General features: G+C 40.3%; 1 protein-coding gene across 1 annotated transcript in view; it reads left to right on the top strand.

Moving 5' to 3' along the window:
* Positions 1-26917, top strand: part of RRP15 (ribosomal RNA processing 15 homolog) — a 37297-nt gene extending 10380 nt beyond the window's left edge. Inside the window, exons 4-5 of the mRNA XM_054983280.1 lie at positions 3430-3631; positions 26410-26917. Coding sequence (XP_054839255.1) covers positions 3430-3631; positions 26410-26571 — 364 coding nt within the window. The 3' untranslated portion in view covers positions 26572-26917. The remainder of the gene's footprint in view (positions 1-3429; positions 3632-26409) is intronic.
* The last annotated feature ends 432 nt before the right edge of the window (positions 26918-27349 follow it).

Here is a 27349-nt window from a genome sequence, read left to right as displayed (position 1 = left end):
CTTGCTACTGACTACTCTGTCTTCTGTGTGCTAATGATGTGACCAGTAGAATTATAGCATCATAGAGTTGGAAGGAACCTCCAGGGCCATCTATTCCAACCCCCCGCACAATGCAGGAAATTCACGACTACCTCACTAAGGCTTTTGCTTGCATGGTTCTTAACTGCTAAGGTTGCTTACACTGTATGGTTTGGATACAAAGCCTCTCGTTGTTATTCTTTCAATGGACGAAGACCCTCATTTCAAGGAAGACACTCTTGGCATCACTGTAGAGAACATCTATGATTTCCCATGCCTTTTCTCAAGACTTCCAGGCAACATTTATGGAATGTTCACCGACATATGAATTAGCTAGACATCTGGCAGATCTCCTGCAGGACCACATCGGGAAAACCTCATCTTACATCAAAGATTCAGCAGATTTCATCAACAAAATCAGTTCTCTGAAACTCAATCCACAAGACATACTTGTCAGTTTTGATGTTGTATCCCTGTTTACCAAGGTTCCAGTAAAAGACACTATTGCACTTATTAATCAGATTTTCCCAGAGGATGTAACAGCCTTATTCCACCATTGTCTGACAACCGGTTACTTCCAATGGGACAACGAATTCTATGAACAGATGGATGGGGTGGCCATGGGGAGCCCACTCAGCCCAGTTATAGCAAACTTCTACATGGAACATTTTGAAAAAACAGCTCTAGAATCAGCACCCCACAAACCTAGTGTATGGTTCCGGTTTGTGGATGATACATTTATCATTTGGAGCCATGGGGAGGAAGAATTGATGGGGTTTTTGAATCATCTCAACAACATCCACCTGAACATACAATTCACAATGGAGAAAGAAATCGAGGGAAAACTCCCATTCATGGATACCCTGGTCATCCGCAAAGCAAACTTTCAGTTAGGTCACAAGGTCTACAGGAAACCAACTCACACTGATCGGTACTTACACAAAAACTCCAATCACCACCCCCGACAGAAAAGAGGCATAATGAAAACATTAGTGAATCGTGCAAGACGGATATGTGAGCCGCACTTTCTCAATGAGGAAATTAATCATCTAAACCACGCACTTCAGGCAAATGGCTACTCCAGAAATGAAATCCGAAGAGCAATCAAACCCAGGATGAATCAAACAACCAAGGAAAAACAGTCTCCTACAGGAAAAGTGTTTTTGCCATATATCAAAGGAATTACCGATCAGATGGGAAAGCTTATGAAAAAGCATAACCTTCAAGCAGTATTCAGACCCACCCGAAAAATACAACAGATGCTACGATCAGCAAAAGACAGTAGAGACCCCCTCACCTCTGCAGGAGTATACCGTATACCCTGCAGCTGTGGACAAGTTTACATCGGGACCACAAAGCGTAGCATCCAGACAAGAATAAAAGAACATGAAAGACACTGCAGACTTGGACAACCTGAAAAATCAGCAGTGGCTGAACATAGCCTAACGCAAACAGGGCACAGTATCTTATTCCAGGACACCAACTGGACAACACTTCCAACTACTTTGTCAGACTGCACAGGGAAGCCATTGAAATTCACAAGCATAAGCAAAACTTCAACAGGAAAGAAGAAACCTTAAGAATGAACAGAGCATGGTTTCCAGTTCTGAAAAACACCAGGCTAACAAAACATTCTATCCCCGACAATAGCCCTGCAGAGAAGATTAGCACATCAAGTACCAATCCATATGCAAAAGAACCTCCTCAGGATACAGTGAAGCCTCCCGCCATTAGCATTCCACACCCTGTGAAACTCTTACAGGATGACTCAGCTCAACCCCACCCCTCCTGAGTAGATACAAATGACCTACATCTTTTCCACACTGTGACACTGAGAGGTCTCTGTCTTTTGGTGCTACACCTCTGAAGATGCCAGCCACAGCTGCTGGCGAAACGTCAGGAACTACAATGCCAAGACCACGGCAATACAGCCCGGAAAACCCACAACAACCATCGTTCTCCGGCCGTGAAAGCCTTCGACAATACATTTATGGAATACTGCTGCCCTGTAGTCATTATTACAGGCAACCTTGAGAGAGAAATTACTGAAGTTTATCCTATATGTCACCATAGTACTTCAGCGCAAACTGCAGTGCTATGTAAGCTGTATTTTATAATGTCCATTGGAGCTTGAATTTGTATGTTCTGCCTTTACAAATTGTGGTCATAGTCACTTATCTCTTGGGTCTAGCTGATAACTGGACACAGTGTGTTGAATTCTGTGATTGCTTTCTGATTGCATTCTTGCTCTGGTTTGTGGAGGGTGTAATTTTTAACTGATTTTCCTCCTGCCACTGCAGACTTCCACATCATGCCCCACACTGTTCCTGAAGGCCCCCTGCACTCTGGAGTAGACATGGGCACGAATGGAACCCCCCCCCCCCCGAACACCCTGTTCATCGTTCGTTGCCATCCACAAACAACAAACGTGGATGAACATGAACTGTTCCCGGACATGTTCATTGTTCATGGGGGCCAGAACTACCCCCCCCAAACCCTCCCCACTTAGCCCCCCCTCCCCTCAAATCCACTTACCTGGCCCTTTAAAGATCCCTTTAAACTATCAGCTGACAGCTGATAGTTTAAAGGGCCCTGTCCTGGCAAAAACAGCAGTGTCTGCTGGCAGCTACTTTGAGGGGTTACCAACTGACCTTCCCAATGTCCAATACCCACCAAATTTGCAGGGGACATAATCCTCACTGTCCTCTGAAGACCCCCCCCCCCAAGTTTCAGAGAGATTGCACCCCAGGAAAGGCATGATCCATGGTCTCCCCATTGGCTGTCATTTTCTCTTCACAGTGGCAAAAACAGGACGCTCTGCTGGAAGTACTTCGAAGGGTTAAAGCCAGAAGGAAAGGCAGAAGGAGTTCAGACAGAGTTCAGTCCCTGCCTCTGGCCTCTGCCAGACTGTCTGGTTTGATGAAAGCCTGCCGAAGGCAATGAATGAGGCATGCAACGACCACCTGTTTGTTTAGGATGGGGCATCACAAACAGCTTGTTCGCGAACAGCAGATTGGGCTGTTCATGGGTTTTTTCTGTTCATAATGCTGTTCGTCCCCATGTCTACTCTGGAGGCAGTGTTTTGGATTGCAGTGGAAGCAGGGAGAAGGGAAATTTCCATTCCATGAGTGGAGTTATGCTTGCAAATTGTTGGATCCAACCCAGAGTTGTTTGTACCATTCATGCTCCTTGTGAAAAATCTATTGATTAGACAATTTGAATCTCTTTGGCTTTTCAATAGTACAATTTCTGTGCTAGCTATTCACTTTGTACGGACCTCAGAATTTCCTGTGCTTTGCTGATGCCTTGTAGCAGAGATACTGTTATGCCATAAATGCCTAGGTTGGTCCTGCTATGGATATGTTTCAGCAATAATGCTTGGACACCTAATCTTTTTTTCTTAATTCCCAGGGGAGTAGTCCAGTTATTTAATGCTGTCCGGAAGCACCAAAGAAATGTTAACGAAAAGGCAAAAGAGGCAGGGAGTTCTGACAGAAAACGGGCCAAACTGATATCATCTGTTTCAAAAAGAGACTTTATTAATGCACTGAGAGGGATGGAAGGAACAGGAATGGACCAAAACGCCATTAAGAAGTCCTTGAAAAGCAAACAGGTAGGTCCTATTTCTTGTAGCAGCTTTTCTGGCATGGTAAACTGAACCATTCTTTGTGCTCTTCCCTGTAATTTCGCTGTCTTGGCCTAGTGTACAACTGCAGCTTTGCCTCTTTCATTTGGTGCTGGTTTGCAGAAGAACTTTTCTGCTCACACAGGCTATCCTTGATTATATAGAGAAACACAAGAAATTAGACAATTGCAGATATAAGTCTGCAGCAATTTCAATTGGCATTATTGCTTCACAAGTACATAAAGCATTGTTTTGGACTCTTGCACATGCAGAAAAAAATCAAAAGCTAGCTTAAAATGAAACTTGAAAAATCCTATTGGTTTTTCTTGCAATGCAACATGACCTGTGTAGTTGTCCTTCTGATGTCATGTGGTATGATAATAGCTAATGGATTTAAAGCTGTTTAAGCCATTGTCTACCCTGACCTAGATAGCCCAGGTGAGCCTGATCTCATCAGATCTCAGAAACTAAGCAGGGTCGGCCTTGGTTAGTAATTGGATGGGAGACCTCCAACAAAGGCCAAGGTTGCAGAGGCAGGCAATGACAAACCACCTCTGTAGTCTCTTGCCATGAAAATCCCATCAAGGGTTGCAGTAAGTCAGCTATGACTTGAGGGCACTCTCCACCACAAAGCCATTGCCCAGATCAGAGTACTCTGATTAATGTTAAATGAAGCTCAGAAGTTATGTATCAAAATACTGTATTTACAGGAGATACAAGCAATTTTTGTTACCTGGTTTCTATTTTCAGCAGACAAGAAGGGATATGTATTTGATATAACTATGTACTTTCCTCTTTTAATTTCCCTTCATACCCTTTTTGGTAGCTATAGTTCAATTGTCTTTTAAAATTTCATTTAACTTTATTTTTATAAATGATACAGACCTCATATAGAATAGATAAAAATAGGACAACAATCGTATCAGGTTTACACATAAACCTCTAGAAAAGGTTTCCAAGAATCTAAAAGTAAGTTCATATGCCGTTGGCATCTATATGTCATTCGTTCAAATGTTGCTAAGGTGGGCATTTGTCTCTCTAGTGTTGTAATATAAGTCTTTTGGCTACAGTAATGGTACAGAGGGTCCATTTTCATTGACCATCAGTTAGCCTCCAGAACACAAGAAAATAGCTTCTTGGCCTTTTGGCTAACATCAAGTGTAGATCTAATTCTACTATGGGCAGCTTGATTCTCTGGGGGACCATTATAGTGTTGGAACAGAACATTGGGTTGGATCCTATCATTCTGCATTTTACTGTGTATTGCAGCCAACTTATGGTAATCTCATAGGGGTTTAAAGGCAAGATACATTCAGAGGTAGTTTGCCATTGCCTGCCTCTGCATAATGACCTTGGGCTTCCTTGATAGTCTCCCATCCAAGTACTGACCAGGGCTGACCCTGTTTAGCTTCTGAGATCTGATAAGATTGGGCTACCTGAACCATCCAGGTCAGTACCTGTGCTTCGCTAGTGCAGGGAAAATTCTGCTAGAGAAAGGCTCCATACTTAGGATTAACCCAGTCCAGTATGTCTTTAATTCTGGGAATCCTTGAGGCCCATGTTGGTTGAGAAGAGAAAAAGAGAGAAGTTTGGTAATGCAGGCTGTAAAATAGGTCTGTTTCTCCAGTTCCATGCTACTGTTTCTGCCCTCTGACTGTCTCCTGTCCTTTCGCCTTGTGCCCTTTATGGTAGTGGTTCTCACCGATCTGCTCAACCAGATCAAGCACTAGATCTGTTGTCATTAACACACATCTCTTATTATGGGTACATGGATGGTAGGTCATTCAGCTAGACTTTGAGATAGGGTTGTGAGCAATGCATATTTTTCCACTGACCCTGTGAAGACTGTTGGATACATTGACTTGGGATAAAATTATGTTTGGTTCATTTGTTTTCACTGAAAGATGCTATTTTTCTTTTCATTACCTGTGTTCTAACATAACTTCAGGTTTGTTGCTGACACTAAACTCCTTCCCAGAGCAATATATTTAAAAGTCATATGAGGACAAAGAAGTTGGATTGGTCAGATTTTAAAAGGAGCAGAACCCAGGGCCTAAGACTCTTAAGATTTCAGAAGCTGCATGTTTGTAATGCACATTTGCATTCGTGCTTGAACTTTGTGCTTGGTGGTGGGTGGAATACTTCTGTTGGCCTGAAGCCATTGGAATTAATTAAGTGCTTTCCTGTGCCAGCAAGAACATACTTTAATCAATTGGGAGACAACAGTTTGTCATGTGTTCTTTGTTTAGTGTGCTTTCGGGAAACACTAAACAAACATGCCGAAACACTCCGTGGCATGAAGAGCCCTCTGAATTTCACGCAAGTGTAAGATTAAAGTATTCTAAAAATTCATTGGGTAATAAGAGCAATGTAGACTGTTGCCAAGTGTTTCATTTCTCCTTAAATCTGTCCAGCTTTCTTCATTTCAAAGGCTGAAAGCACAATAACTGCTGTTGTAATAGCAGTTTTCTCTAGCAACATTGGTTTTCATGATGAGTTGATGCATATTAACTGAAGGCTTGACTAGGGTATATTGCATAGCTAACACTGTGGTCAGGGTGCTGAGTCCTTGGCTGAAAAAAGGGTTGATATTGCCACTTAGGAAGTAAGAAGTGGCTGGGAATAACAGTGCTGTACTAGAACTTGGGCTGAACATGAGAGTGCCCTGTGGCTCTGTAAACTAACGGATCTCAAGAGAGGAGCAAAAATCCTGTCAGCTTTGATATGATAGGTAGATAGTGGTTGATGTGGGTTGAATGGAGCATGTATGTTCATGAACATATTTTGTACATTACCCAGTTCATATAATGAAGTATAAAGAAATACATTTACTGGGTAATGTATCCTGCCTCAAAAACTGATGAGAAAAATCGGTACCAGTAAACATTAAACATTAGGCTTCTATGGAGCTGTAAAGAACCAAAAGGAGATACAGTTGAGAGGGATGTCTTGCCTTTCTTTATGAGAAAAGATATATGTTGGGTGACTTGTATGTGCTGTGTTTGCTTTTTGGATTTTCCCAGATGTTTCACAAATAAGTTTTGGATATGAGAGCTGCTGTAGCACAGTGGTTAAGTGGTTCGGCTGTGAATCAGCACTCTACTGGTTTGAATCCCACTACTGCCATGAGCTCAGTAGGTGGCTTTGGGTAAGCCACTCCTCTCAGCCCCAGCTCCCCAGCTGTATTGTGGAGATGATAATAACACTAATTTGTTCACCACTCTGGGTGAGGCACTAATCTCTCTAGAAGAGCAGTATATAAGCGCAATTATTATTATATCAGAAATGTTTGTCAGCTTTTCAAGTATGATACCAATCTTCCTTTTGCCTGACTTAGAAGGCCAGAAGATGACATGAAATCTACCAAATGTTAGATTCTATTTCAGACTTTCTGTTCTTTCTATAATCTTAGATATTCCCTCCCCTTTCTTTCTCTAGTGTTCATTTATTGCAGTTTTTCTACTGTAATCCTTCCCTATTCGCAGATGAAACAACTGCTTTCACTGTATTGCTCCTACTCAGAGTTGGCCTAATTTTGTTGTGCTCCTGCTATTTAACTTCGTGAGAAATAAATTCTGTGCAGCTATCAAAATCCTTAGGATCTCTGAGTGGGTTGAAGCCAGTATTTTCACAGAAAGGAACTTTGCCTCCTATCGCCTTCTGTGCTGCTGAATTATGATGCCGCAGGAATACTAGCAGACGCAATGTGGAAGTCTGCACAGGGAAGGGAAAACTGAAGAAAATTGCCATACTGCTACCCATAGAGGCATATTTTCCCTAGCAGAAAATGCAGTTTGGATCCATCTCAGGGACTCCACCACTGAACACATTTTGCAACAGGAAGTATTCCTGGAATATTAAAGTTAACTTTTGCTTCTAAAGTTGTGGATCTCTTGTACCTACAGCATCAATGAAAAGGCTATTAATACATGTAGAACCACATATGGTAAAGTTAGCATCACTGTCTCCAGGATTGCTTTTTTGAAATGGAAGAGATATTGTTTATTAATAATAATAAATGTGTTTTAATACTGAGGGCTATAGTGCTGGATTTTGGAGTTGAGAGGAAGGTGGCGGTCAGAGTGAAACAGTAATAGGTTCTCTCTTGTGAACACACACACAAATAGCTGAATTTGCTGTCAGACTGTTAATCTATCAAGGACAGTATTGTCTACTTGGATTGGCATCTGTTCTCCAGGGTCTCAGGAGGAGGTCTTTCACATCACCTACTACCTCATCCTTTTTTAGAACTGCAGATGCTGGGGATTGAACTTGGGATCTTTTGCATGCCAAGCAGATGCTGTACCACTGAGCAACAGCCCCTTTCCTCTCTGAAGTTTTCTCCACTGCCCCAACCCCATGTACGGAAAGAGTAGACCCGAGAGTGGTATCATGCACAAAAATACAGAGATCATACATGCACAAAGGAGTGCACTTTCTTCTGTGCTCCAAGAAGGGGGGAAGCTAGCATATGGATTTTTCTTTGAGCAGATACCAACATCTGCTTTTTAAAAGTTTTACTTTGGCAAGCCCAACACTGAGATGTAGTAAAAAATATTAACTGTGTGCTTGACCACAAGCAGTAAACTGGCTCTTGTGGTTGCTGATGAGACCTACATACCAGAGGACTGAAAGCAGCTTGCCCTTTGCTTAAAGGTACAATCTCTCCATAGCTTTGCTAACAAAATCTAGATTGTGTTCTAGCAAAAACAGTAGCAAACAAAGAGCTTGCAGAATATGTTACTCATGATCACACAATCTAGTGTGCTAAGTGTCATAGTGCAAAGAGACAAAAATAAATACATTGTTTCAGCATGGCATGGACTCCCAATGTGCTGTAGCAAATTTCAGAATCTGTACAGTGTCAGTTATTGGTCTCTTCTTGTTAATGCTGTGTATTGACACCTCAGATGGTTTATCCCAAGGCATCACCAAAAACATTAATTTGAGAAACAGTCTTGAATACAGTGAAAGTGTAATTTATGTTCCTTAAAAGTGTTGTATGTACCACGGCATGAACCTTTATGTAGTCAGGATTTGAAGTTGCAGGACGCATCCTCTGAAGTGGGCATCTTAGTTGTACCCATTTTCTTGGAGCGCTGGCATTTGCATGGTGAGGTCTAGAATTGAACACCGTGGCATGAATCACTGCCTGTGAAGTCTTGTGGCACTTTGTGATGTATGCTGGAGTTTCTATTTGCTGTTATGGTACATGATATGTATGGGATGAGTCCAGCCACGGGTATTTTTGCCTAATCTCATCTATTTCCCCTTTTTACTACAGCCCCTGTCCCACATGGCTTTTGGCCATACACTTGCTATGATCTCCAGCATGCTCTTTTTGATGTTCTTCACCCCATCGCTCCCTGTTGGTGGGATCCAGTGAAAAATTTCTGCTTGTGCTTACAGATCTTGTATAAATGTAAACATAGTAACTAAATTGTAAAAACTTTTAATGAAAAAGCATAAATCAGATGATCAAATAGTTAATGCTTCATTGCTATAATGAACAAATGGCTGCAGGTAATATAACAAGGTTTCTTCAGTGCAAGCTCTCGTGGCTGCCTTATCCCTCTCCCTCAAAATATTTACGCTAAGCAAGACTTAAACAAAATAATGTTCAAATTCGGTACAGGAGGGGTACTTTGGATCAACTTGTGATACATATCTTTTGATCTTGTAAATGCATCATGATGTACAGACATATAGAACATCTAATCCAATTAGGACTGCTTTATTGTACTTCAGATGTGAGATAGCCACAGATATTTTATTTCAGATCTCAGCATTATAAACCTGCAGCTTTAATTGTTCATGTGATTGTGATGGTCTTGAAGTCTCTCTCTTTTTGGCCTCTTTCCTGGAATGCTTTTCACATTGAGTTCGTAACAGCAAAGTCCTTTTGTCCTTCTATGAAACAATTCAGATGCTTTTAGTTAGCTTCACTAATAAATTCTAAATAAATTAATAAACTGTATTGTAGAATCTCTAAGCTTTCAGTTAGTTGTCTTCTGGTTCTAAATTGACTTCTGGCTTTTGATGGAACTTTGTAACTTCAAATTAGTTTGGGAACTGCCAGTCTGGTCATGATCACCAGTTATTTGAGTTGGAATCTATGTAGTGCTACATAATTATTTTCCTGTAGCAAGAAGTAATCAAGGCTGATCTTTTTTCTTTCATGTTTAGCATAGATGCATGTCTTTATTTGACTTTGCAAGCCTGTTCTGAAGTTTGATCCCATTGCATTTGCAGCGACTCTGGGAATATATTGAACTGCCACTTTCTCTTCTCCCCTCCAGTAGATTTACCCAGTAGTCACGACTCATTTGCCAAAGCCTCTGTTACGTCTTAGAACACGGCCACAGCGTTATCCATTGTTCTGTGTACCTTGGAAAATGAAATTCCCAGGGCCTCTCAGTCTCTAATTAAGACGTTGGAGGTGGGTGCTAAGGGTTACATTTCTCATAGTTCCCGACACTGGAGCACTGAAACTTCCATCAAGTTTTAAGGCATCACTTGTTTTCTTTATGGCTGCTATTGCCATCGCCAGGTAATTTCTGTGTAGAAAAAGGTAGCAGTGGTGACAGGAGAACGTGCTGGCAGTGGTGTGTTCATTTCAAGTACAGTTTGAACTCAAGGATGAGTTTGTGTTCAGTTCTTAATTGACTGGGGTGGGGTGGTTAGGGACACAAGGCAAAATGTTTGTTTCCCAGACTCTCCTTCCTTTCTCAAAAAGAGTCCAGTAGCACCTTTAAGACTAACCAATTTTATTTTATTGTAGCATAAGCTTTCGAGAATCAAGTTCTCTTCATCAGATGCCTGATCTGATGAAGAGAACTTGATTCTCGAAAGCTTATGCTACAATAAAATAAAATTGGTTAGTCTTAAAGGTGCTACTGGACTCTTTTTGATTTTGCTACTACAGACTAACACGGCTAACTCCTCTGGATCCTTCGTTTCTGAAATTCAGTGCCACCTTTAATTAAGAGTTTGGTGATTGCTATTCTTGTAGGCTGCATGACAAAATATGAGCAGATGTGTTTAGTTTTCTCGCAGTAATGCTGTCTGTGTTTCATAAATTTAGAATGTATCTGGGAAGATACTGGCAAATTGTCTGAAAGTACATGATACAGTTCTACAGTTGAAGCAAAGCAGGTCTGACCTTGTAAGCTGGAATCCCCCCTGGGAACCTTATGCAAGCTATTCAGAGCTCCTCAGGAGGAGAGAGAGGGCTATAAGTGTAATAAATACACAAGGGAAAGATACTCTCTTTCTCTCGTAGATGACTTCATCCTAATCTTTTTTTTCTCAAGTGCCCAATTTTAGGTGAATCATTTTTGTCTTATCTCATCCATTCTCACTCCCTGGCTCTTACCTTTGCATTTCTGTGCTTTCATGACACACCTAGCATCTTTTTCTCATGAGGTAGTATGACAGCTGTGAACCCAGTTCTTTCCCCTCCTTCAGACCAAACTAGAAACCTGTCTGGTTTTTGAGGGGAACATAGTTCTGTCTTTATTTTTAGGAATGCTTTGTCAAGCATCTTAATCCCAACCTGGAGAGAGTGCATGCTTTGGAATTTGCTGGCAAAGCACCATCTTGTTTAAGCTTTTTATATGGCCATATCACAAACTGGTTCATTTAGGAGTTTGGTACAGAACGGCCAGGATTTGGCAGGCTCTTCTCCAGAGAGGCCAAGGGCTAAGCTAGCATAAAAATGGATTCTTTCCGATAGGCAGTCTGATCTTTCCAGGTCAGGATTAAGATGTTCAACAAAGCATTAAGACTTCATTAACTCTACCTGGCTTGTGAACAGAGAATTCAGACCTTAGTACTGCCAGTCTCTTAACTGAATCTACAAACATTCCAGTAATAAGGAGTATGTTCTAAACTTTTTTTAAAAAAAGAGGAATTCTGCAGAGAATCTCAAGCTTAGTGATGCAGACAAAAAGAATGCTTATTGGAACAATATTATAATATATATAATTAAAACATTGAGTTCCAGTGACAGCTAAGTCACCTACCAGTGGGTCACGTGAGACTTATTTCTATGGACTTCATGAAGTCCTAGGACTAGAAAAGATCATTAGGTCCCTACCCTAAGGCTGGCATGTGAGTCCTCTTGAGATTAACCGTAGGATGTGGTTTACTACTTGCCTAGTCAGCTGTGTCTGAATAGCAATTGCCTTTTAGCAAACTGATGAGCAGTTGCTTGAATTAAAAGAAGAGGCTGCTACTATGATCTATAGGTTTCTTTGGTATCTTGCTGTTTCTTTTTAACCTTATCTACTTCAAGTGACTGCACATATACTTATTTCTCTCAGGACAAGTTCTAACTTCATTTATTTCCAGCTCTAAAAGCTGACAAGCACATTTGCCTGTAGACTTAATCTTAGAAGCAATTCCCATTAACTTCAGAGAGAGTTACTCTCAAGTGTGGCTTTTTAGGATTGTTGCCTTAGTCCTATAGAAAATGAGTGTTATATCAGAACAAAGGAACAACATGTGGGAATCACAGATGAAAATGTCGCTCTTTTCAGAAACGTGTATTGTACAGAGTTTGGCTAAGGTCGCCAAGGCTTCATTCCAGAAAAAGGTACCCATGAATGCACTCATTATAATGAATATCCCTGTCTACTCTTAGTGCGTTTGGTGAACTCTAGTTCCCCTCCTGATCTAAGGGGAGGAATTGCCCCAGCAGTGCTCAGCCTTAGAAAATGCAGTGTCACTGGGCAGAATTCCTCCTTGGCTCCAAATTTCCTGGCTAATTTGTGCCATGTTGTGGAGGAACTCAAAAGTTGACTCAGAAGTGAAATATGACATGTATAAGCTGCAGGCACTCACCAAGGCTTTGTCCTGGGGAATGATATGTGTGTAATGGAGTGGGTCATCCGTGTCCTCTGATGCATTTTGGAAGCATTCCCAAGGACTTCTGAAGGGCAACATAATGCTGAAGAAAGAACCATCTCTATGCTTTGGAGGAAGGGAATGCACCTGGCTGTTCCAAATTTTGATTGCCTATTAGGGTCAACCAAATTTTGTAGACCTCTGCCCAGAATTGTATTTTCCATGCCCGTGATGAATACTGGAATATGTAAACACCAAGAATGCTTTTGAACATGTGTGAAGATTATCTTTTCCTTTCCCAACCCATTTAGGATTTTGTGGAAAAACGTAAGAGTTGCCATACTGAATTAGAATGAACGATCTGTCTGGTTCAACATTCATCAGGAGCCAAAGAAATACCTCTGATTATAACCAGATATAATTATTATATGGCCATCCCCTCCTGTTTTGTCTAGTAATTCAGAGCCAGTAGTGAGAGCCAGTTTGGTGTAGTGGTTAAGAGTGGTGGGACTCTAATTTGGAAAACCAGGTTTGATTCCCCACTCCTCCACTTGAAGCCAGCTGGGTCAGTCACAGCTCTTCCAGAGCTCTCTCAGCTCCACCCACCTCACATGGTGATTGTTGTGGGGATAATAATAACATACTTTGTAAACTCCTCTGAGTGGATGTTGTTGTCCTGAAGGGTGGTGGCATATAAATTGAATCTTATTGTATTAATTGGAGATGTAGACCTTCAGAATGTACAGGTTTTATTTAACCACGAATCTTCTAATAGTTAAAATCCTTGTAATAAATTCTTGGTGTGAATAGTCATCTTCCTAGCATCTCTTATCAAGAAAAGAAGTACTGATATACTATTATTTACAAAACTTATACCCCACCTTTCTGCCCTCTTCTGGCCACCAAGGCAGCTAACAGATTAAAACCCATACATAATAAAAGCATGTAAATCATTAAAACTGAACAAAAACATCATTAAAATACTAAAAACCAAGCTAAACTAGACATGCAGTACGATAAAATACACATACATAAAAATAACCATTAAAACATAGGATTTGAGGGAGAGATCACTGAGGGAACAGCAAACAAAACAAAAAGGTCTTCATGTGCTGGCAGAAAATGGCAACAGAAGGGGACAAATGAAGCTCTCTGGGGAGAGTTCTGTAAGTGCCATAACTGAGAGGGCCCTCTCCCAGGTTGCCATCTGCCTAGTCTTAGAGGATGGAGTTATCCAAAGAGGGATCTTGGAAGATGATTGTACCGATTAGGTAAGTTCATAAGGAAATAGGCAGTCCATACAGGTATGCTATTCCCAAGCCATATAGGGTTTTATAGGTCATCAACAGTAACTTCAGTTTTTCCTGGAAATAGATTGGGAGTCAGTGTAGATAGGCCAAGACTGGAGAGATATGGTCTCCACCATCTACTCTAATCAACATCTTGGCCTCAACATTCTGCACCTATTGAAGTTTCCCAACACTTTTCAAGAGCAGCCCCGTGTAGAGTGCATTGCGGTAATCTAATCTAGATGTAGTCAGACACATACCATATTGAGAGAGTTCCATTTGATAGAAATAAAGATCGCGCAAACTCACGGCATGAAGCGTCTTCCTGGCACAATCCCCTTTAATGGCCCAATGACATCAAAAAAAGCGCCATTAAACAGGATCGTGTCGGGAAATCGCGCTAAGAAGATACTTTATACCGTGAGTTTTGCACGATCTTCCGTGCGCATGGCCAGGTGAAAATGGCCTTTGTGAGCTTAAAATGGAGTAGAGGAGAATAATGTAAGCTGTTTTAGGACTCCATTTGGGAGAAATGAGGTAAACAAGTAAGACAGTTAAAATGTGCACAGTGTTGCCCTGTTAGGTACAAGTTGTTACATCTTTTTCTGTGCTACTAAGTGACAAAGTAGCTCTTTCCCTTTTTTCCTACATGTATCTGTTGCATCATCTTGATGTTTGTAGAATTTCAAAAGAGCTGCTTTTGGCAATAGACTTTAGAGGCTAACAGTGCAATCCTAAGAAGAGTTACACTGCTCTAAGCCCATTGAAATCAATGGGCTTAGACAGGAGTAACTCTCATTAGGATTGCACAGTAAAGCAGTGAACATCTTTGTTTGTTTTGGGTACCCTGATGTCAGCAGCAAGTGCTGGGAAACTTGAATTCAGAATAGGGAAAAAATTACTTGCCTTGTGTATATATGTGATCACGAAATGTGTGACTGGATTCTCTTGGTGTTTCTTCTCTGAACACAGGCTTTGGGATGGGAGGAGCTAGTCTTGAGTTCAGTATTGATGATCCTGTTTTTTAGCCCATTGAACTTCTCTCTCCATCCCACTTTTCTCACAGCTCCACATATTTTGTTTTTAATTTTTACATTGAAAAGATTGTTTTGTAAATAGAATGTTCTGTGAATATTATGAGCTGCTGTAGGAATCTGGTCAAAAAAACAGGATACATGTCCAGTAAAGAAAATGTGTCCATGCGTGAATAAGCAGGGGAGAAGACAAATGTCTGTGGAGTTTTCTTGAGTTGCCGTTGATTCTGGTGCCCCCCCTACTCATATGTTGAGTAATGGTAATGCTCTTATAACTGTTAGAGTTTGTGCAATTTGTATTACAACTCTTTGAAAGGAAACATTGAACCCCTGAACCAAGGCACATAGTCTTTAATTGACATGCATCTAAGTCTGTATGTGTGTAGCACTCTTATCCTGTAATTCATTGCTAAGCTTCATTAATTTAGCAGAGCTCTTAATCTGTGCTGAATGTCAGCCAGAACCATTGGCTCATTCATGCATTGACCACTGCAACAAAACCAAAGGAAGCTTAAAATAATGGTAAAAGGAGGGGGAAAGATTGGTGTAGAAGGTCTGTTCCCCGGGTGGTCCTCTTGCTAAGCTTGAAATGAAAACCTCTGTTTGTCCCGCCTTAATTATCCACTGAGTGGTAGAATAAGAACACTTGCTGTGTGCTTCAGATGAAGTTATCCAGAACCAAATAGAGTCCAGGTGCAATAAACAATGGCTTGTAATGCTTTCCATCATCTTTAACAGAGCTTTTTGATTAAAAGCTGATGATGACTTTAGATGATCAGTTGTGTGTATGATTTTTATGCATTTGGATTTGGAGTCCAGTATAATTGTGTGTGTAGATGCTGCTGAAAATGACTAACAATGTGATCTATATGCTATGTCCTACTGAAGGTAACTATGACCCATTCTAAATTTTTGCTCTGCAATATTTTCAGTTTATTGAGAAAAAAAGATCTGCCTTTGGCCAAAATTAAATAAATATGCACGTTTCTAAAACTACAGTGTTCTCTTGGGACCTTTGAGAGATCAGTAGCATTTCTTGCATATTGAAATCTTAACATTTAATAAACTGAAGTTACCACTCAGAAGGAAAGGTCATCTTTAGTATTTTATCTTTGAGAGGCTGGAATATAGAATATTTCCTGTTTTAATAACATTCCAAAGGCAAAATGGGCTTTGAAATGAGGGAAATTATCCAGGTGGCTTGTGGGGGGGCATTTTTCAAGCAAACTACCAAAGTTGCAGGGAAACTACTCCTTCCTATCCACTAAAGACCACCCAAGTTTCAGGAAGATTTGACCCCAGGATCCAATTCTATGGGCCATTGAACAAGCTGCCCCTAGCTAGACGCCATTGTCTCCTATGGGAGAAAACATTCCAAGGCTTTCCAGAGCAAAGAAACATTAAGCAAAGGCAATTTCTGGCCAAAAGCCAATCCCAATGCAAAAGCTTTGGTCAAAATCTAGTCCCAATAAAAACTACAGAAAGGGAATCAGTGTCAAACCAGAGAACCCCAGTGACAACCTGGAGGGGTGAGACTTACCAGGCAAGCCCTAGAATTTAAAAGGTGGCCAGCCAATGGAAATGTTCTTTTGGACCTTAGGGATGGAGGCAGAAATCCACAGCCCATGCAGAGAAAAACAGGCAGTGGAGGCAGAGCAGAAGCAAGAAGGCAGCAGTCCAAGCTGCAAAGAAGCCGTGGCTCAGAACACCAATACAAGCTCTCCAGCAAGAGAGCAGCACAAGACTGATTGGGGGGGGGGGGCAGCAGGCAGAGAGGCTGAGAGAGGAGCCAACTGGGAGCATTGGCTAGCCATAAAGCCAATGGGCCAAAGAAGATGGTCTCCCTGCCCCCCATGCCTGCGCAGAAAAGGGAGGGAAAAAAGCTTGGAGAAGCTAGCCGGCAGCGTTTGCCAAATAAAACCAAATAAACTTGGTTTTATCCAGCCAATCAAAATCTGGTCTCCTGATCTGATTTGGGATTCTCTTATATATATCTGTTGGTCAGTATGGATACTGAATTGCGCAGCACTAGAACAAACTACTTGATGGCTTTGGATACAAACCAGAAAGAAAAAAAGTTTCTTTTTATCACACTTGATATGCAGAGGAGGAAGCCATTCAGACTTGATCTGTTGATTTATTAGGAGCTAAATTTAAAACCTATGTTTAAAATTTTAGTTGCTGAAGTTACCTGTTATATTGATGAAAGCTTGCAGTCCTAATATGCGTATTTTGTATTAAATCTTTCCACAGCTCTTCAAAAACTAGATAAGACTGTTCAAACATCCAGAAACATTCATGCAATCAAGTAGCCAGAAAAATGTGTGGAAGGCTTTCTGTGCTACACTCAGTGATTAAGACAGCAGTAGAAAAGTATTTTCAATTCCTTGGTGAATTGCTGGCCTCTGGGTTTGGCTGCAGTCTTGTATTGGGCTGAATAAAGATTTCAGAATTCTTCAGTGACCAGTTACAAACAGTTATTTTTTCTAACATTAGGTGAAAGTTTGGACATTATCCGATGTTTTATATTTATTACCCAGTAAAAATCATGTGTCCTAACTGGTACTGGTTTTTATTGTCCACCAAAGGTCATCTTGGTTTTATTTTTATTTTCTAATTGAGCATGTTAGCGTGCCAAATACGTTTCCAGTAAACACAATTAGTTTCTCTTGGTGAATGAGTCCTCAGAGTAATGAGTAAAAAGGCTATTAACACCCTGGTCCAAAATATGTTTACTTGAAGGTTTCATTTCAGTTTCAGTGGAACAGCTTAAATGATTGTGCTTAGCTTTGCAGTTTCTGAAGAGGGATGTTTGACATGCTTTTATCAAAGGAAAAGGGCTAGATCTTGCACTGTGTGATCTGAAAGGGAAAGGTACTTAGTGCAGTTCCATTTGCAAAAGCAATAGCACAAGGGCCACAGCAACCCCTTGCTCTTCAGCAGGGGTTCCCAACCTTTTGGAGCCTGCTGGCACCATTGGGATTCTGACACAGGATGGTGGGCACAACTACAGAATGTTTGCCACAGGAGGCAGAGCCAACTACAGAATGTCAGGGAGTGAGCTTATGCATAACTCACATAGTAACTCTTCAGCAATTCAGGCAGAATGTTTGTTGAACAGAAACTCTGTTTAAATGAACATATTGTTTACAAATGTTTTCTTGCAGGCACGCAGCTTACCTTCAATCATGTAGTGAAGAGCCTTGTGCTGTGGTGACAACTGCTGAAGCAGTGTTATAAAAAAATCTGCACAGCCAATCCAGTCTCCAGCAGCCCATCAGAACCCCCGCTCCAATTCTAAAAATATTTGGCAGGCACCAAGAAAGGTGTCACTGGGCCCCATGGCAGCCCTGGCCACCATGTTGGGGACCCTTGCTGTTCGGTATAATTTTTAGCAAAATAACAGAGGCCATATGGAGCAGTCTATTGTACACCTGACAATTTACAGGTTTTTATTGAGTGCGCTTTTGAAATTGTATCAGAAGAAATAACTTGTCTTGCATGCATAAAAAGTAACATGAAGATTCAGTCACTTTCACTTAGCACAAGTAGACAGTGAGGAGTAATTATAGCACTTCTGTTTGTGCAAGGACTGTTGCACACACATCTTCCCTGGGATTCAAACCACTGTCTTAGGAAATGAGGCTGGGCCACATTACACCATTGACATTTTGATGTTAAATATGTTGCACCGCTGCAGGGGTTTTTAGCTTATTAAAGACATCATAGATGAAACTGCAGTTTGATAGCTTGAACATGTTCCTGTGTTAATTAAACTTTAGCATGAACAAAGTAATTTGAAAACTGATCACCTGTTGTTGTTTTTTTAGTGGGTTCAGAATTTTATGTGTAATCAAATGAAAACTTAACTAGGTTGGATCCTATGAACTGTGAAGGCAAGGGCATTCACAGATACAGATCTTTACCACTTCCTTTTTAGAGTTCCCTCCTGAACACTAAAAAGCCAATGATCATAGTCATGGGAGCCCTAAAAGCAAAATGTGAAGGGGCACAGGATGCTGCAGTAGTGAGGAAGGGTCACATTGCCTCTGCTCACTCCTTTGTTGATAGAGTTCCTACTGATGCAAAAAGCTCTGTTGGTGCACGGGGGTGATAGAGATGATAATATCCATGGGGTTTTATGACTCTTAAGTATCAGCCTTTGTGGGGGAAAGGTGATGAGAAAGACCTACAAGAACCATACAGTCATGTTTTTTAGGATCCAGTCCACAACTTTAAAAACTTCTAGTTTGGCTGTATGAGTTCTGTTGATATCTTCGTTATGACAATTCAGTAAGAATGAGCAATACTTATGTATTGTTTCCAGAGAAGTTAGCCATGTTAGTCTGTAGTAGCAAAGTAGTAAAGAGTCCAGTAGCACCTTTAAGACTAGCCAACTTTATTGTAGCATAAGCTTTTGAGAGCTACAGCTCTCTTCGTCAGATGAAGAGAGCTGTAGCTCTCGAAAGCTTATGCTACAGTAAAGTTGGTTAGTCTTAAAGGTGTTACTGGACTCTTTACTATTAAGTATTGTATGTGTGTGTGCATTCCTGTACTACAGTACACATATTTGAATTGTTTTGGCTCCCTGTGAATGTACTTTATTGAGCGGCATGGAATGTTTAATCAGGTAGAATTAAGACTGCCTCATGTTGCAGGTGCTAGGAGTAAGTGTTTTTATCTACAGAAAATTGGATTCTGTTATTAGATGAGATTCTTCCAGAAAGAAGTAAATGTGAGCTAATTGCCAATTATGCAAACAGTTTGCTGTTTGTTTTTTGCTTAGGGCTCATGTTTTTCAGACTATTTCAGGAGAAAATGGGTCAAAAGTACATTTCATATTGAGTTGTTTCAGATGTAATGTTCTGATCTTCCAAATCAGAGTCTTCTTTTTTGGAGGGGTGGGGAGCTGAGAGTCTGTCATTCACCATTACAGACATATTGAACAAACCATGGTTTCTCTGGACTTAGAAATCATTGGTGGTTGTTGTGGGTTTTCCGGGCTGTATTGCCGTGGTCTTGGCATTGTAGTTCCAATCATTGAAATCATTGTTTGATTGTGATTTGCAAGCTGCCTTCCATATGAAATGTGGTTTGTTTACATTATTGTTTGCATGGCAAATAATGCTTCACTGAGAAAGAGGACATGATGGAGCGAACCTGAGAACGTCGAGGAGGAAAGATGATGGAGGATTACACTGTTGGGCTATGGATGGATGTTACACATGAATTAAGCCACTCGTACACTTTTCTGTTGCATGGAAAGTACCACCGTATAAAAAAGGCAACACAGTAGTGAAATGAGTGTAAAGATCATCATTTGTAGTTGCTGTTCCTGTAGGAGTCAAGCTTGAAAAATGTAGGACACTTTAGTAGTCCTCATTCTAAGAGTTTCTTCTCTTTAGAGAGGCACAAGGTGTGCAGCAAAAAATGGGGACACTGGAAGGGTCCATGTTCTACTTAACATTTAGCCTTTTTCTTCTTATATAATCCAGGCCTTCCTTGACAGATTTCCTTTGAACCCTTAGGCACCAGCTCCAAAATTAAGAAGCCCACATTCAAATACAGTTTTTTCTTTTAAAAAATTACTGCAGTCTATATGCCAATAAAAGCCCTGGAACATAAAATGGCTTTGCAGTGCCTAAAAATTTCTATGGTCCATTTTTAAAAAAATGGTCTGCTTGTTTCTCGGCCTCACCTCTCTTTCTGTGTAATCCCAAGCAACTTTAAACCTGTGCACACCTCTTAAAAGCTAAGAGTATAACTCTGCTTAGGGTTGCACTGTTGGTCAGTTGCCCCTGATCCTGCCTTGACACCAGGGACTTCCTAACCCTGGCTCTCCCTCTTCCTGTCATATGACTCTAATGTAATGGAAAAGAAACCAATTAAAATTGAACCTTGACAAGATGGAAGTGATGCTGGTTGGGAAGGCAGAGATCTTGAAGGACACTGTCCTTTCCTACCTTCAACTAGGTTCAGTGGACCCTAGCTGACTGACTTATTCTTGATCCAGTACTGATGCTAGATAAACAAGTAAAATGCAGCTACAAAAAAATACCTTCTCCCAGCTCAAACTAGTCTGGAAGATGGCTCCCTACCTTGACACAGCTGATGTGGCCACCTGGATTCATGGTACAGTAACATCAAGACTAATGTAATGCACTCTACATAGGTCTCCTCTCAAAGAGACTCCAGCTGTTACAGAACACTGTAGCCTGGTAACTGTCAGCAGCTTGGCACAGCATGTATATTAGTCCCATTCTGTAGTCGCTTCACTGGTTACTCATCGGTTACTGAGTTCATTTCAAGGTTTTGGCTATCACATTCAAAGCCCCTCATGGTCTTGGTCCCTCATATCTGCAGGACTGCAGATATTTCCCTATGTTCTGCCATGGCAGCTTCACTCATCTGAACAGGGCCTACTGCAGATACCACACTGCAGTTGGGCAACATCTACAGCTGCCTCTACACAGTCTTTCTCTGTGGTAGTTCCCACCATATGGAATGGCCTGCCTGAGGAGGTCAGGAAAGCTGCCAGTCTGCTGGTTTCCCACAAACTATGCAAAACTGAATTATTCCGGAGGGCTTTTTTCTTAATACGGCTGTGCTGTAAGAAATGACTCAGAGAAGTGACTTGGTAAAGGGAGAGGGACTGTTGACTGTTCTACTGGGTACCATCTATTGATGTAGATATGCTCTTACTGAGTAGTTTCTGCATTGTTAATGATGACATGTTTAATCACTTATGCTTTGTTTCAGCAGTGTTTCATCTCTGTGTTCGGATTTAGACTGTTTTTCAAATTTTTACAACCCTTATTTGTTCAGTGAATGTTCTGGCTGTTGATCTTATTAACTTGCTTTGTGTAATCCACCTTGGATCTCAGTGAGAAAGGTGCAGTATACATACATACATACATACATACATACATACATACATACATACATACATACATACATACATACATACATACATACCAGTTCAGTGGGTCCTGGGTCTGGAAATGTTGAACAGCACTGCTTTAAATCCTTTCTATGTGAGTGAACTTAGAAAGTGTAATAGCATTATGGGTGTTGGGAGGAATTAGAAGACGAATAGTGCCTTAGCTGACTTGGACATATTTGAAGTACAAGAAATTAGAGAGGGAAACTATTTTAGAAAAAGCTGGACATAAAAGAAGTTGATATTCAAGGAAAAAATGGTTATTTCAATTAATCGAAGGACCTAAATAATGAAAACGGAGGGTGAACATTAAGATGCATTTTTGAAGAATATGAAAGATAAGGACCTGAAAGGATGTTTTAAAGCAAACTTTAAAGGTGTTTCTACATTTGATTATAGAAAAGTTTGGTTGGTGTACAATTTGTATTTAGAAGTCTCATAGTTCTCATTGTATAAAGAAACATATTTTTGTGGAATTAATGTTTTAGTAGGTGTTATATGTATTTAGTAGGTGTTACTAGTCCTCTCAGCTAATGGTGGCATCTTCCTTCACTAGCAACATATAATCTCTTGCATCAGAGGAAGGCTCCACGCATCAAAGGAATGTGCCATCATTATCTGAGCAGATTGGTAGGATATAACCTATACGTAAAGATCACATGAAATCTTTGGATCTGGAAAGCAGTAGCATAATAGCTGTGTTAGTTCTTATTAAAGGTTTGGAAGGTATCTGATGGCTTAAACTTTTTATATATCACCATTTGCAGGACCTAGTTCATAAAAAAACTTGGATGGAAAATATTTTGGAGAATCTTCAGACATGGGAAGGATTGGGCAAGATTAGATTTAAAGCTTTTGGAACTAATTATTTTGTAAATATGAGGACATTTCCATTGGATAAGTCAGTGAACAGATTCCAAATGTTTAGTTTTTTTCCTGCTTAGTCATATTGAAATCTTTTTTTAAAAAAACACCCATCAGGATAGAAAAGCAGATGTTTAAGATTTGATAATTAAAATCTTGAAACTTAGATATCTCCTGTTTTACACTTATAAAAATAGTGACGTAAAGAAATGGGCATTTTGCATAGACAATGGAACTAAATGTGTCTAGATTTATGGAAATTGAAAGGAAACCTCCTTTTAAGTAATAGTAGAAACATTTAAACATATTAAGGCTCTTAAAGTGGAAGCAATTGGTAGCTCATGCAGGGATGTTAGGGAAGAATTGTAGAGTGAAAGGGATTATTAGCGTATGTGGATAAACTGCCTTAAAATCAAGCCACTTAAGAGATTCAAATATAAATAGATTTCCTGGATTTTAAAATGGTCCCTGAAGACATAGCTGATTGTGATAGGAAATTCATGGGCCCTAATTGTATTGAACTAAAAATCATGGAACTTCTCAGTAATGCAGGTTAAGTGTAATTCATATAAGAGACGGAAGAATGCAAACTACATATACCTTGGCATCCTTCTGTTTCTTTCTGAAAAGATTGTAGTTATTATTCTGAGGTTTTGTGATTACAAAGTAAAAATGGATTTTTGGCTTAATCACATTGTGGATGAGCTGCATTTAATGGTTTTTATTTAATGGTTAATGGTGTTCAGCTTGTGGTTTTTTTCCTCTTTAAATTTCACAGAATCCTAAAACAGCTAAATGCCACGGTGACAGACACTGTTGTTTTTGAATTATGGCCACACAGTGGTGCTGTTGCACTATACAAAATGTCTGTTTCCTTTTTCAGTCAAAGAACTGGCAGCTAGCAGGCAGCTGTACATACTCAGCTAAAGCCCAGCTCCTTACCTCTGCTCTCTAACTTTTCTATTAAATGCTGCCTCTGACTATTAAACAAAGCAATACCTTAAGAATTATACAAGATACCATGACAGAGGCTTGATTTCAAGAAAGAGATTTTGATAAAGAAGGGATTGGGTCCTGCAGATACATTCCTCTGATTGTGTGTCTTTCTTCATCTGCAAGGGGCCTTTTACAGATGCAGGCCTCTTGCATCATCAGAAGACCAGAGAAGAGGGATGCCTTTTTATCATTGAAACCCATTTGTGGTTCTGGGATCCTGACAGATGCACACAGTGATGATGATTCTGGGCCAGTTCATCACTTGGTGAATTCAATGTCAAATGCAAGGGCCCACAGATTGCAGCTGGATTTGGGAGCAAAGTATTGTTTTCTGCTAGCCACCATAAAGTCCAATTCCAACATAATATTACTTGTAATTATAGTATCTCAAACAATCACAATCTGTAATTTAAGCTTAGCCATTTGAAGTTATTGGCAACAGGGTTAGGAATCCCTTTTGTTTATGGCCTTGAAAAGCTTTGCCATTCATAATAGGCAGAATTTGTATAGATGGGCTAATTGTCTGTATATGCATCACCAGCAAAGTCTATCGGCTAGTGAGAGCCAGTTTGGTGTAGTTGTTAAGAGTAGCGGGACTCTAATCTGGAGAACCGGGTTTGATTCCCCACTCCTCCACTTGAAGCCAGCTGGATGACCTTGGGTCAGTCACAGCTTCTCGGAGCTCTCTCAGCCCTACCCACCTCACAGGGTGGTTGTTGTGGGGATAATGATAACATACTTTGTAAACTGTTCTGAGTGGGTGTTAAGTTGTCCTGAAGGGCAGCATATAAATCAAATGTTGTTCTTGTTATTATTATCAACTAACTCCAGCTGTTTTGTTGTCCTTCAGGTATCTAATACTATACCCAAACCATTCTGGTGAAAGTTAGAGTAAAAACTTAATGTATTATAGTGAGGAAGGGAAATTGTTAAAGTATGAAGGGATGCCTAGCTGAATGGCCTGCTTTGCTGTGTCTTGACCCTTCAGGTTGACTGCCTGCAGATTTAAAGGCTACAGTCCTTTTCTTATGCTCTGCCTTGTGTGGAAGCAGAACAGCAGGATTTGAGTTCAGTTGCACCTTAGAGCGCAACAGGATTTAAGGGTATAAGCTTTTGAGAGTCAGAACTCACTTCTTCAGAAAGAGAAGCAGAAACAGTCCTAAAAATGAGTAAAAGTCAAGTGGCCTCCTCAGGCAATAGGTTTTGGATGGCATTCAGATGACAAAGGAGGAGAGACGGATAGATCTTAACCTGTGAAATAAACTGAAGGTGCACAAAAGCCGTGGCAGCAGAACTTTATGCCTGCTGCTCCAACTCTATCACCCTTCATGGTATTGCTGCCTCTGCTCCTGGTAGATTGTGCACCGTGTTAATTAGTGGGAGAATTTTATTTAGAATTTATGCTTAGGCTCTTAAACATTTTATTTATTTATATGTTTGCTTCATTACTAGTCCACCTTTCTGGTTTCCTTCTGTTAGGGTTTCTTGATCTTTCTGCATATAGCTAACACCTTTGATAGCTCTTTTTCCTCTTTCCCCTGTCAGTTGTCTTCTATCAGCATTCCAAATCTTTACCTCTCCCCCACTATGGAATTCTTGGCTTCCTTTTAAAGGAAGGCAACAGCTGCTGCTAACCATTCTCAGAGAGAGCACCATGATGGCCAGAGAAAATGTAGAATAGGAGCTATATTAGACCATACTTAAGAATTTCTAGCACTAGTTTTTTCCATGGGCACTATAGGAGTTTTCTTTTGGGACAAATATCAACTGTTAGAAAAATATATATTGTAGCATTTTATTTTTATTTATTTTTAGATTAAGATCCCTTTGGGGAACATCTCTCTAAGAACAGATTTGCTGGATCAAACCAGTGATCTGTATATTCCGGCAGCCTCTTTCCCACAGCTGCTAAACCTGAGAAGTCTTCCACCTCTAGAGGGGTACAAAGTTCAAAACTTACATCAGTTATTTTTCCCTAGGAGTTCTGTTGTATCCATCCTGGCTAATAGATGTTTCTGTGGCTGTCTACATATATGTCTCTCCAGGTGATCACCACTCTGTGTAGCAATTCCATTGTCTGAAATACTTCATTTGTCCTTAAATTGTTGATCTTCCATCCCATCCAGGTTGGCTCCAGGTTCTGGTATTTTGGGAAAGGGGGAAAAATTCTCTCTATCCACTACTTCCAAACTGTTCTAACCACATGTTTGTTTGGTTGTCCTTGTCTGACCTTTTTCAGCTTTATAATATCCATTTTGAAACGTGGTAACATGAGCTGTACTGTAAATGATATTCCACAGAATATTTCACAGAAATAATACAAGGGCATTATATTATTGGCCGTTTTGTTTTAATCCCTTTCCTCAGCATAGAATTTGTCTTTCTAGCAATTGTGTCAACATTTTCATTGAGCTAGCCACCACAATCCCAAGTTTATTTCCTAATTGGTCATTGCCAGCTAAGCCCCCTCAGTGCATATGGAAAGTTAGTACGTTTTACCCCAATGAACTTTGCTTTTCACTTAATTTCCACATATATTGTCTACTCGCCTTATTTAGAGATATCTTCTTGTAGCTGATTGCAGTCCTCTTTGCTTTACATCATCCTGAATAACTTGGCGTTGTCAGCAAACTAGGCCAATTGGCTGCTCCCCCCATTCCAAATTATATGTGAACAAATTAATAAATCCAGTTCTAATACAATCAAGTTTGGATTATTTAAGCAATGTGGGGGGAAGGGGAATTGCTTGCTATCCTTATTTATCTTTTTTCTGACACTCTTTCCCTCAACTGTCAGGGTGACTCTAAATCAGAAGAAGGGCCAGCATGGCGTATATTGCAAGACGACTTCATGATGGGAGCCTCAATGAAAGACTGGGACAAGAAGAGCGATGAGGAAGACCCTGCTGCACAAGATGAGGAAATCAAACAGGAGAGCCCAAATGACTCGGACCGGTGAAATTGCAAACAAGTGCATTTTAGTTAGTTTTTGTTCATCCAGGCAGCCTTATTCTCCAAAAACAAAGACTTGTGAAAGGTTGAAGAAAATCTGTTTTAAAAAAGTATTGTCTAACTATCCTGAAATCATGTGGTATTTCCTTACTAATTATGCCTAATTTTTGACAGATTTTAGAAACATTTGTACAGTCAAAACACTTACAACTTCTCAACCTGCAAGGGGAAGGTTTTGCAAAGGTCATTGTAAGTTTAAATACTGGTTAACATTGTTCTCACCTTTCCACCCTGATTTTTGCAACTTGGCTAGGTGTTGATCAGTCCATACAATAAATACTGAAATAACAGAACCATATATGAAATTGTCGATATCAGCATTTGACCTTTTTTGGCTTGTACTAAAGTAACCATTAATGTGATAATTTTGGTCTCTGAGTGATGATAGGGTTGGAAACTTGATTTTAAAAGAGCGCAGAAAAGCCAGGAAATTGAACCATTCCGTGTCATTTTTGTATATGGGGGATGACGACATGGGACTGGGAAATTTTTAAAATCCCAGTCGAAAAACTTTCACATTGAAGTTGAAGGTATTAAATATTTTATATTCAGAGGAGAAATGGAGAACAACTGATTTGTGGAATCAGCTTTAGGAAACAAGTAATAGTTGGAGGCCTGTGAGGAATATGAGGCAGATTGGTTTCAGAACGGTGTTTTTGGTACCCAGCCCCTGCAGAGGATTCAGCACTTGCTTCTTTTTTGCCACTCCAGAGCTTTTACAGGAA

This window comes from Eublepharis macularius, chromosome 1, assembly GCF_028583425.1.
Source record: "Eublepharis macularius isolate TG4126 chromosome 1, MPM_Emac_v1.0, whole genome shotgun sequence".
NCBI classification, from domain to species: domain Eukaryota; kingdom Metazoa; phylum Chordata; class Lepidosauria; order Squamata; family Eublepharidae; genus Eublepharis; species Eublepharis macularius.
This window is presented reverse-complemented; position numbering and strand designations above follow the sequence as displayed.